The sequence below is a fragment of the Gymnoscopelus braueri genome (assembly GCF_963280865.1).
Source record: "Gymnoscopelus braueri genome assembly, chromosome: 9".
NCBI classification, from domain to species: Eukaryota; Metazoa; Chordata; class Actinopteri; order Myctophiformes; family Myctophidae; genus Gymnoscopelus; species Gymnoscopelus braueri.
In genome coordinates this window covers 38,848,727-38,861,930 of record NC_137610.1, presented here as the reverse complement: position 1 = coordinate 38,861,930, position 13,204 = coordinate 38,848,727, and the positions used below count along the sequence as shown (strand labels likewise).

Sequence of the window (13,204 nt, the reverse complement as noted above, 5' to 3'; positions counted from 1 at the left end):
CCCACGACGACTTCAATCCACCAAACAGTCCATACCTTATGAGAGACTGATAGCATATTCATAATCACACCCAGGACCGCCGGAGCACAGGCAGGTCCGGGGTGCTTTATTAAAAAAAAACTGTCATGAATATCTCATAGACTGCTAATGCTGTGTGATCCATTAGGATCCTGACACATTAAAGTTTCACAAGTCTCTCAGACCAGCGGAGACAGAAGGGTGGACAAAGAAACTGAGGAACCTGGGAGGGAGGGAGAGAGAGAGAGAGAGAGAGAGAGAGAGAGAGAGAGAGAGGAAAGGGAACATGTCAATAACTTTATAACATATATGTGAATATCTCACGGCTGGCTGATATTGTCGGTTTAATAAAATTAAAGTAGAAAAGGAAAGGCACGCGTGAACCCGTCCCGGCCGGGTGTTAATGAATGTTGCGATACAGTAAGCTACAAGATCAGGTCATAGCATAAAATCAAGATATTTGCTATGTTAATTTTGAATTTCCATGGCAGTAGGCACGCAACTTCCATCAATTCCAGGTGGAGGAATAATGTTTGAAGTACATTTTCTCCATTTTCTCAAATCCATTATAGGGGAATAAGTATAGTAGTATAGAATGGGATACTGTAGTAGGTTACGGTAAAGCTACAATCTATATGTTTTATGTCCGTTGTCTAGCACCTCTCCCAATGGAGATCAGCAATGCCCAAAGATGGGGGCACATCTTGTCATTGACATTGTCAACCATTAGATGTCCTAAATTTTGACACCAGGGTCAAAACAGCTCAATGTAAGAATAGGGCAACCACCTCCAACCACTGCAGATGTGCTAGATGTATTGTTTTAATATACTCTACCATACGGATCGGATGAAATAACATGTTTTTCATTAAAATAAGTCTTAGAGTTAAGGTTATGCATTTCATTGATGGTTATTGGTTAGGGTTAGAAGACAGGTAATAAATGTAGTCAATGGAAATAATCAATATACCGTAATAATGGGGAAAAAAGTCCTCACAAGTATATCTGTACAATGAAGTGTGTGTGTGTGTGTGTGTGTGTGTGTGTGTGTGTGTGTGTGTGTGTGTGTGTGTGTGTGTGTGTGTGTGTGTGTGTGTGTGTGTGTGTGTGTGTGTGTGTGTGTTTGTCTGTAGTGTATTCAATAATTCAGTATCTCTAATCTTCTCTCATTGTCCATCGGGGCCTTGTGGCTGTGTGGTGGTCTGAAGGCTGACCCCCCATTTTCTCTCTCTCTCTCTCTCTCTCTCTCTCTCTCTCTCTCTCTCTCTCTCTCTCTCTCTCTCTCTCTCTCTCTCTCTCTCTCTCTCTCTCTCTGGTAATATTGCTGATGTACTCCCTCTAGTTCATACAGTATGCTTTACCATTCTCTCTCTTTCTCTCCCTCTCTTCTTCTCTTCTTCATTCTTTTGTACTGCTGACCTACGAATTTGGCCTCATCTCTCTAGATGCCTACCTCCCACCTGGAATGGCCTGTGTGTGGCAGTGGTCAAGGTGCGTGTGTGTGTGTGTGTGTGTGTGTGTGTGTGTGTGTGTGTGTGTGTGTGTGTGATGTGTGTGTGTGTTGTGTGTGTGTGTGTGTGTGTGTGTGTGTGTGTGTGTGTGTGTGTGTGTGTGTGTGTGTGTGTGTGTGCGAGTGTCGTGTGTGTGTGTGTGTGTGTGTGTGTGTGTGTGTGTGTGTGAGAGAGAGTGTTGCCGAGTCAGCACTGGTGTTATATTGATGAGAGGTTGTGACCCCGTGGCCTGGAGTACACTTGTCTTCATCTGCCTGATTATATATTAACACACACACACACACACACACACACACACACACACACACACACACACACACACACACACACACACACACACACACACACACACACACACACACACACACACACACACTCAGAGCCATTGCTGAATGTTCCTATGACCCTTGGTAGCAGAGAGAGTTGTTCTCCCTCTGGCTATTGTGACCTCACACAAGCTCATTAATACATGACATCAGAACACAGCGCTGGACACACACACACACACACACACACACACACACACACACACACACCACACCACACACACACACACACACACACACACACACACACACACACACACACACACACACACACACACTACACACACACACAACACTACACACACACACACACAACACACACTCTCTCTCTCTCTCTCTCTCTCTCTCTCTCTGTGTGTGTGCTCCTCTCTGTCACTCTCTCCCCTTTCTTTCAATTCTCCTTTTTCTCTTCTGCTCTTTCCCCCTTTTCAATTCTTGTGACTCCTCTTGATTCACCCCAACACACACATCCTCCGTTTCTGTACATTTTTGTTGCCCCCGTTTCGGTTTTCTCTCTCCTCTCCTCTCCTCTCACCTCTCCTCTCCTCTCTCTCACTCTCCTCTCCTCTCCTCTCCTCTCCTCTCCTCCTCTCCTCTCCCTCCTCTCCTCTCCTCTCCTCTCCTCTCCTCTCCTCTCCTCTCCCTTTTTGGAAAGCTCAGCACAATCCAACTGAAATCTGCACATGTGTTCATTTAAAAGCAGTGTACTGCAGTAGGAGAGTCCCCAGAGAAACCTAAAATTACACATTAGTGTTTAAATAAAATTAACATTTCCATATCTTTTTGTGGGAGGCCCATTTCTGCCAACTACAACTTTTTGACACCGTTGGTGTGCGTTTATGTGTGTGTGTATGTGTGTGCATGTGTGCGTGTGTGCGTGCTGTCCCCCATGCAGGTAAACGGCTGCAGGAGTGGGTGTGTGTGATTCTGTGTCTCTTCCTTTTCATGGTGAACTTCTCCTTCCTGCTCCTCCACTTCTCTACCGTGCACATCTACAAGATCATCCTTGGCATCAGTAAGTTACAATGTATCAAGGGTTCTCCTTTTTTTGTTTTCTTATTTCGTTTTTAAACAATTGTTCATTCATTTTAGTAGATTGACAGCAGTACTTAAGGAGCAAACAAACTAACAAACAAAACAAAAAAGGGAGAGACTGGAATAAAAAAAATACTATTACAGAAACAATATAGCGTTTTATATTATAAAACAAGAGTTCAAAGGAGAATAGTGAAAAATAGGAGGTGAGTTGAGACCAGATGGTGGCAATTTTTTCATTTGTATAAGATAGCAACAAAGTAGATCTGGAAAGTCAGAATGAAATAAATGTAAACAAGATCTTTCATCCTCATCTTCAGAGCTTCATTTGATCAAATTAAGATAAGTTAGAAGTGATCTTATCTGAGTCTGTCATCTCTTTATGAAGATATTACATTCATTTAATTTAATTGGATTTTCTTGAAACAAATTATGCTTTGGTAAAAAACATTTTTACAAACGCACACATTCACTAACAATTCAGAGCTAATTTAACCACATTAGACCTGGTGTTCCTATTTTGGGCAACATTTTCAAAAAGTTAAAATTGTTAATGTTTCAGAAGTGTTCTAAAAGTGAAAGTAGCTGATCTACAAGCTCACTGTGAACTATTTGTCATATGATGATGCATATAGAGATAAAGTGGTCAAGTAAATGTATGTAAATTAAGCATGACAACAGGAAGGGCAGTGTGCCAGAGTGGGGCCATTTTCATCAGTATGCTAACCACTTCCACAGCCCTGGAGGCATATCATGACAAAATATTGAACCCTAGTATTTTGTTCCGTGGTTAATGATAACTTATTGTCCATTCTCAGTCCTGGGAATAGTGACGGCAGACTTTGCGTCAGGGATGGTACACTGGGGAGCAGATACCTGGGGGTCTGTGGACCTTTCTGTTATTGGCAAGGTACGCACGCACGCACGCACGCACGCACGCACGCACGCACGCACGCACGCACGCACGCACGCACGCACGCACGCACGCACGCACGCACGCACGCTGCTTGTGTTCTCTTTGTCAGGTTTGGTATATCTGAAAGAAGATAATATCATCTTTTAATAGTGTTGAAATAAAGGCAGGCCTATGAAAGTAAACTGAAATAATAATACAATCATCAATAATATTATTGTTCAGTGTGGATCAGAATGAATATTTTCCATTATTAGGTTCTATTTTTATAAAAAAATGTATTTCAGTTTGTTATTTTAGTTATAATATGGAGGGTGTTGCATCACAACACGTTGTGAGCTTGTAAATGAAATACGGCGGTTAATTCATAATGTACTTTTTCCCTTCCTAGAAATGTAGTGGAGTCAAAAGTACAATGTTTGTCTTTGAAATGTAGTGAAGTATAAGTCACAAGTATCCAAAAATGCAAATACTCAATTAAAGTACAAATACAGTCCAGTACAGTATAGCACTCAAGTAAATGTACTTTGTTACTGTCCACCACTGCTGTTTAGTTCCTCTCCAGAGGAAGCAGTAGCATGGTGGCTGCATATGGAATCGGATCACTGCCAATACTCCTAACTTCAAATGAAGGTTTCAGAACCTTGAAAACCTTTTTTGCAAGACTGAAAACTTGTTTCGAATCTCTGAAAAAATATTTGAATCTCTGAAAAAAGTGTTGAATCTCTGAAAAAAGTGTTGAATCTCTGAAAAAAGTGTTGATAGGCCGAAAAAAAAATCAAATCTCTGAAAACACATTTTACAGTGTTTCGTCAACACATTTTCAGAGTTTCAAATTGGTTACAAACACACTTTCAGAATATGCATTTTGGCACTGTTCTCCTTGGGTATTATTTTTGTTTTCCATGTTTGAAACCTTGTAAATGGGGATCGTTTTTGAAACTAGCAACTTTATTGTTGAAAGACTGGGAAAAAAATTCAATGGTTAAACTTTATTTTGAAAATGTGATTCAGCGTCACACACACAGCAGCACACTCTCCTCAAATCTCTGAATGCACGCAGCAGCAGCAGAGGCAGAGCCTCAGAGGCATGCAGGTGCTGAAACTCTGAAACATTCTACTCGAAACCTCGCAGGGAGGCGGGGGGAGCGGAGGCGGGACCAGAGGCGGGGCCGTTTGACGTCCATTCCAATCACATTTTGTATTTACTGGGCTGGGTGGGACCAACAGCGGTCGGCCAATGACTGACGCTCATAGGGGATTGTCAGACTGTTCAGCCAATGAAAACCCACAAGATAGCCTACACGTCGCTATTCAAGGATTATTATAATAATAATAATATTATCATTATTCATTGCGCACTGGTCCAATACAATACAAACCAATGCGCTGTTGCGCATATCTAAACACACCCACAGCCTGGCACACAACATTCTATCTTCTAATTCTCCAGGAATGTCTGTGATTATAATTGTCCTATTATCAGCAGATGTGAGAGTGTCAATCAATTCCTTGTGTCAATTGCGTTTACATAAGATGATAGTCTATTCAAAGAAGACAATTTGTGCCACGCAATGCCATTCGCTCCAAATGACACACTTCAGTTTTATTCATGGTTACACAGGAAATAATGAACTGATTACAATAAAATTCTCTCAAATCAGTAACAGGTAGGTGATACATATGCCCATCAAATATGGTTTTATTGAAAGGCAATCCAGGTACCAACATTCGGGGAATATCTGACGGCTTGGAGCGCCTCAGTGCGGCTGCAGAGTTCATCTTGGAATTTGTCATTACAATTTTACTGTAATCCACATTCCTAAACCCCCCCACTCCTACACCCCCCCCTCCACCCCCCCAAAGGAACCCCCCCGAACCCCCCCTGGCCCAAGGGGTCACTCATAATAATTGTACATCGGCATATTTTGCGCATTCAGACAGAACAGTTGAGATTTCATTTGGCCAGATCTCTGGCAATTGTACTTGAATTCTTATAATTTTAATGTTTATATGGTCTGTCAAGTTTATATTTTCATTTGGTATCAGTCATGAATTTATTAGAATGTATTAGAATTTATTTTCTCTATTGATATCAAGACGGAAGATGTCTGTCTGTCTGTCTGTCTATAAATCTATCTAAATATCTATCTATCTATCTATCAAACTATCTATCTCCAGCAATGTACCGATCAGCAACATGTTGTTCAACAAATAGCAGATCTACAAGCTCACAACAACTGTTATTGTGAGCTTATCTGCTATTTTCAAATAGCGTATGTATAAAATATGTCTGAATTGGTTAGTGATTCATAATATAATCATTTATATCTGCGAAGTGTAGGATTATTATAATTATTATATTAGGCTACAATTAAAGTAAGCGCATCGGTTAGTGTGATCGGTCTGTCTGTCTGTCTGTCTGTCTGTCTGTCTGTCTGTCTGTCTGTCTGTCTGTCTGTCTGTCTGTCTGTCTGTGTATGTATCTATCTATCTATGTATCTTGTAGATCGATCTGTCTGTCTGTCTGTCTGTCTGTCTGTCTGTCTGTCTGCCTGTCCGTCTGTCTATCTAACTATATCTCCAGCAATATGTACCGCTTGCCTACAGCTCCCCCCCCCCCCCCCCCCATAAATAATATCAGTCCAGTAATGACAGCCCCAGATGTAAGCTCCCAACGCGGTGATTAGCAACACGTTGTTCAACAAATAGCAGATCTACAAGCTCGGTTATTGTGAGCTTGCAGATCTGCTATTTTCAAATAGCGTATGTATAAAATAGGTCTGAAGTGGTTAGTGTATGGTTCATAATATAATAATTTATATCAGACAGACAGACAGACAGACAGACAGACAGACAGACAGGTTCAGTCCATTAATATTGTATTCAGAATAATAATAAAAAAATATTATTAATATTAATATTATTATTATTATTATTATTATTACCCTTATTATTATTATTATTACTCATATTATTATTATTACTACAACTACTATTACGCTATTGTTATTATTATTATAATTATTATAATTATTATAATAATAATTATTATTATTATTATTATTACATTAATGTTGATGTTCTGTCACAGCTCACTGTTGCGCGCACGTTGATTGACGGGTCAGTAATCACGTAGGCCTACTCAGAGACGCTCACATGCTGCAGGTTTCTCAGATGTTTTCTCGTTAATTAACCCACTTGTCACATCTCACATGAATAGTATACGCATCAGACAGACAGACAGACAGGCAGACAGACAGATCTACAAGATACATAGAGACAGACAGACAGACAGACAGACAGACAGACAGACAGACAGACAGACACACTAACCGATGCGCTTACTTTAATTGTAATATAATAATTATAATTATAATAATCCTACACTTCGCAGATATAAATGATTATATTATGAATCACTAACCAATTCAGACATATTTTATACATACGCTATTTGAAAATAGCAGATAAGCTCACAATAACAGTTGTTGTGAGCTTGTAGATCTGCTATTTGTTGAACAACATGTTGCTGAGCGGTACATTGCTGGAGATAGATAGTTTGATAGATAGATAGATAGATATTTATAGATTTATAGACAGACAGACAGACAGACAGACAGACAGACACGCCTTTTTTTCTGTTTAATTTTTTTCATTTTTCTTTTCTGAAACCGCTCCATTAGGTGGAGCTTGGAGCTTGGGGGTCCATAGCTAAAACCCCCAAAAATGTTAGCCTACAGTGGGCTATATATATGTACAGTACACGTTGTGTATTATTATGTTACAGCATGCACGTGGAAAATCCGGCTTGATATCAATAGAGAAAATAAATTCTAATACATTCTAATAAATTCATGACTGATACCAAATGAAAATATAAACTTGACAGACCATATAAACATTAAAATTATAAGAATTCAAGTACAATTGCCAGAGATCTGGCCAAATGAAATCTCAACTGTTCTGTCTGAATGCGCAAAATATGCCGATATACAATTATTATGAGTGACCCCTTGGGCCAGGGGGGGTTCGGGGGGGTTCCTTTGGGGGGGGGGGGGAGTGTAGGAGTGGGGGGGTTTAGGAATGTGGATTACAGTAAAATTGTAATGACAAATTCCAAGATGAACTCTGCAGCCGCACTGAGGCGCTCCAAGCCGTCAGATATTCCCCGAATGTTGGTACCTGGATTGCCTTTCAATAAAACCATATTTGATGGGCATATGTATCACCTACCTGTTACTGATTTGAGAGAATTTTATATTATTGTAATCAGTTCATTATTTCCTGTGTAACCATGAATAAAACTGAAGTGTGTCATTTGGAGCGAATGGCATTGCGTGGCACAAATTGTCTTCTTTGAATAGACTATCATCTTATGTAAACGCAATTGACACAAGGAATTGATTGACACTCTCACATCTGCTGATAATAGGACAATTATAATCACAGACATTCCTGGAGAATTAGAAGATAGAATGTTGTGTGCCAGGCTGTGGGTGTGTTAAGATATGCGCAACAGCGCATTTGTTTGTATTGTATTGGACCAGTGCGCAATGAATAATGATAATATTATTATTATTATAATAATCCTTGAATAGCGACGTGTAGGCTATCTTGTGGGTTTTCATTGGCTGAGCAGTCTGACAATCCCCTATGAGCGTCAGTCATTGGCCGACCGCTGTTGGTCCCACCCAGCCCAGTAAATACAAAATGTGATTGGAATGGACGTCAAACGGCCCCGCCTCTGGTCCCGCCTCCGCTCCCCCCCGCCTCCCTGCGAGGTTTCGAGTAGAATGTTTCAGAGTTTCAGCACCTGCATGCCTCTGAGGCTCTGCCTCTGCTGCTGCTGCGTGCGTTCAGAGATTTGAGGAGAGTGTGCTGCTGTGTGTGTGACGCTGAATCACAGTTTCAAAATAAAGTTTAACCATTGAATTTTTTCCCCAGTCTTTCAACAATAAAGTTGCTAGTTTCAAAAACGATCCCCATTTACAAGGTTTCAAACATGGAAAACAAAAATAATACCCAAGGAGAACAGTGCCAAAATGCATATTCTGAAAGTGTGTTTGTGACCAATTTGAAACTCTGAAAATGTGTTGACGAAACACTGTAAAATGTGTTTACAGAGATTTGAGAAACACTTTCAGCCTATCAACACTTTTTTCAAAGATTCAAAACGAGTTTTCAAACCTTTCAAACCTTTTAAACCCTTTATTTTAAGTCAGGAGTTTACAAGGTTTCAAACATGGAAAACAAAATAATACCCAGGTAGAACAGTGCCAAAATGCATATTCTGAAAGTGTGTTTGTGACAAATTTGAAACTCTGAAAATGTGTTGGCGAAACACTGTAAAATATGTGATTATGAGATTTGATTTTTTTTTTCGGCCTATCAACACTTTTTTCAGAGATTCAACACTTTTTTCAGAGATTCAACACTTTTTTCAGAGATTCAAATATTTTTTCAGAGATTCGAAACGAGTTTTCAGTCTTGCAAAAAAGGTTTTCAAGGTTCTGAAACCTTTATTTGAAGTTAGGAGTATTGGCAGTGATCCGATTCCATAGCTGCACCCCAGGCCCCTGTGGGCTACAACTGCCATAGTGCCATGAGAACTAAATGTCAATGTCGCCTACTGGGACTCCCATATCGTTGCTGTCGGGCAGAAACCTCCTATCTCCATATTCTAACTTTTTGTGTGTTTTTTTGTAAATTAATGCCCTACTTGATCATACTACAGCATCACACAAAAGCATCAAAAGTAGCAAATCCACAAGCTTGTCTGCAACTTTTGATATATATATTTTTTTTATCCTGAAAAGTAACAATTTTGGACATACTGTATGAGGTTTCCACCCGACAGAGATCATAGTGGATGGGGTTTTTGCTGTGTGTATATAGGCACACACGCACGCACGCACAAATACACAAATACACACACACACGCACACACGCACAAGGGGCAATAGCCTACTTCCTGTGCAATCGGCTCTGAAGATCCAATAACGATGCATAGATTAAACACACATGCACGCACGCACACACCTGCCGTGGTGGGTCTTGTGTTGCAACACATCAGTGCATTAATGCATACACAACTTAAGCACATTCCACATAACCAATTAGAGAAAAGGTCATCCTCATTCCAGCCAATTAAAATAAGTGTGATCAGGTGGTACATGCAGAGTGGTTGATGTGATCTTTGTGTTGATTAATGGGACACTGGATCTGAGGTGTGTGTGTGCGCGTGTGTGTGTGTGCTTTTGATTTTTAATTCATGAAAGGTGGACTGGTGACTCGTTGTTTTGCTATAATTGTTATAGTCTCTCATCCTGCCATTTGGTTTCAAATGCTCCCCCCATCCACGTGATCTTAATTACATTCCAACCTGAATAAAACATCTTACAAAACACAACCAATAAAACAGCACTAAATCTATCCTTAACTAAACTCAACTATCTATCTAAACCCCACTGGAGCTCTACAGTAATTGTAATTGTGCCAAAACCAGCTTCTTATCAGAAATTAAATTATATGTCTGCCACATCTAAAACACAAAAGATAAAATGGATTCCAACTCAGATGCATCTCCAGCTACCAAACATGAACCCAAGGCCTTTCTTTATTCAATAATGGAAACATAGGCTTGTCTCACTTACTCACTTCTTAAAATAAATTCCAAATCCAAATCTAAAAACATTCTAGTAGTGGGGATCAAAACAAAACATAATTACTGACAGTATCAGAATTTAAATAAAAGTGCCCCCAATTACAATACTCCATTCGCGGAAGAGAAATGGAATAGAATATTACAATCTCCCATTACGCATCTTATTAGTACCCTGTCATTATTGACTCCCCAGTAAGGACGTGTATGTATGCGTCTGAGCATGGGTGTGTACAGTACTGTAGGTAATGAGCTTGTAATGAGCTGTCTGAGTGTGTGCACTTCCGTGTGCTTGTGCATGTGCACGTGAATGTGTGCACACAACTATACATGAAATTGAATGTCTTTATGCCACACTGATAATTTGTGTCGCTCTTATTGATTCATTACCGTGTCTATTACGCATATAGGACCATTTCTGTTGTATGAGTGTCTTTGTGGGAAAACAGTCAATTCCCTCCTGGTCCGAAGAGGAACTCTGCAAATATAATGGCTTCCTCTGGATCAATAGAAGCCTTCTCAGTTCAGTTGTGCATCGCTCGAAGCTTTGCTGGATATAAAGGTCCAAACTTGACTCCGGGTTTGGCTTCTGGGCGTTCGTCGCTTGTAGCTGTCCTGGGATAATTTTTTGTTTCCGCATTTACGGCATAGTCTGTTGACTCGCATGACGTCTGAAGCATCCCAAACACAAGTTCTATCGAGTGCGCCACACAAAGAGCAGCTGGTGTTGTTTTTATCTAGTTTTGATAAAATGAGACGAGATGAGATGAGATGAGATGTACTTTATTAATCCTCGAAGGATTAATAAAGGAAGAAACTTCACAAGCTACTGAGAAGCGTGTCCTAACAGCTCAATGCTCGATGCCGCCCCCATCCTGCCATTTGGACGTGGTATTTCTACCGTCTTTATTTTTGTGCCAGTATTTATATGGACAACTATAGACAAGCACTCTCATGTACAGTACCATGATGTGTTAAAAGACACCTTTATCCTTTGTTGTTGTTGTACCTAACATTAGTTTGATAACAATGCTTGTTTGCTCTGTGCATGTTCTCCCTTTATGATGTCGGAGCTCTGTGTTTGTCAGGGCTGATTTGATGTTTATTTATGATGATGATTTTATTAGGGCCAGGGGTAGTTAACATTACTGCTACAGGGAGCAAAAGCACAGCAGTAGTCAAAGATTTGCATGGTGGGTCTGACACTGTGGGAGACTTCTATGAAAGACCATCACTGTAAGAAGAATAGACCAGTGGAGAGAAGAGAGGTGACAGTAGGCATGCACAAAATAATCACTGCGGTGAGGACTAAACAAGACCTGCAATTTAAGTTTTTGTGTGTGTTTTCAGATGCTAAAGCAGGGAGAATAAAGCAGGCATGTGCTCCCTTCTGTGGTTGATTTGAATATCAAAGGGAGACCAAGGTTGATGACATTTACCGGATACAGATGCTTCCATACAGGTGCACTGCATGACACAAGTACTTATTATTTATGATTTTCTTTATCTTTATTCTTCTCTTTTTATTTTCTTATTCTTTTATTATAACCAGGATTATGATTGTGATTATTATTATTACACGTATCAGTATTATTGTTGTGCTGTTATATTGTTGTTAGCATAGTCTTTTTGCTGCTTGTCCCTGTTTAAGTGAGTGACAAATAAAACTCTATTGAATACTGTATCTTGAAATGGATAAAACGTAGGGAAATTGATATTTTTTGGTTAAAGCACTATATTCTGAAAGTATTCATTGCTATAGAGTGTTTTGTTCAGTAACAGGGGTCTCCCTGTCTCTCCAGCGCTTTAACAAACGGAAAATACATTTCCAGGTGGTTGCAAATTCATTTTCAACCAATCAGGAGCGAGTACCCATTTATCAGCTTCAACATATTGTAACCCTTCCAATTTTGGCCGCTCATTTCTTTGTGTCCTCACTTCCAATTTCACTTGTTCATCCTGTATCCTGTATGAGTTCTCAGGTGACCTTGATTTTGGATCAGAATAGCAAGAGGAAAATATTATTCCAAGTTACTCTGAAAAATGATTCTTTATTAGGGCACAGATGGCAGGAGCTTCAGTCACAGATTCAGGGGCGGCTGTAGCTTAGTGTGTAGAGAAGCTGTCTGGTAATCAGAAAGTCACCGGTTCATCTCCTGACCTGGCCCCGGTCTGTGTCGAAGTGTCCCTGAGCAAGAGGCTTCGCCAGGGTGAAGCTAAAACTGAATTCCTCCCCGGGACTAATAAGGTAATCAAATCAAATGAAATTAAAGATTGCTCAACTTGCTAGTGTTTCAAAAGGAAAAGTGACTAATGTGACATCTGTATTCCAGTCCATGGGAAGGACTTGGTCAGTCCTTTGTGCTGATAGTCATCAAGCTCCACAACCATACATTCTTGTTCTTGGATTACTGACTCACTTTTGCACATGGACAACTGGGATGTGCACTGCAGAACCATGAGAGATGCTTGTTTAGGATAAATGCTGCAAAAGGTGTTGAGAGATTGCATATTTAATCATTAATTTCACTGTTGATAGCCTGTGTACATACAGTATATAATGCCTTTTGTAGGCCGGCTGACAATGTATTGTATATACTGTATAATAAATAGTATCCCACACCTACCTACGTGGACATACAGTAGGCCTACTAAAGCTCCGAGGACGACCTAGAGAGATAAAAAGCACTTAATATGGCCATCGAGCAGGGATACACTGCTAGCACGGTAACCATTT

The 13,204-nt window shown here is 40.1% G+C and overlaps 1 protein-coding gene across 1 annotated transcript in view; it reads left to right on the top strand.

Annotated features, from left to right (window-relative positions):
* The window catches only part of LOC308092314 (plasmanylethanolamine desaturase 1), a gene marked incomplete at both ends in the record, with an annotated part of 37,783 nt that overhangs the window by 14,590 nt on the left and 9,989 nt on the right, over positions 1-13,204 (top strand). The window contains 2 exon segments of the mRNA XM_080438164.1: positions 2,751-2,870; positions 3,709-3,800. Of these exon segments, the coding sequence (XP_080294290.1) occupies positions 2,751-2,870; positions 3,709-3,800 (212 nt within the window).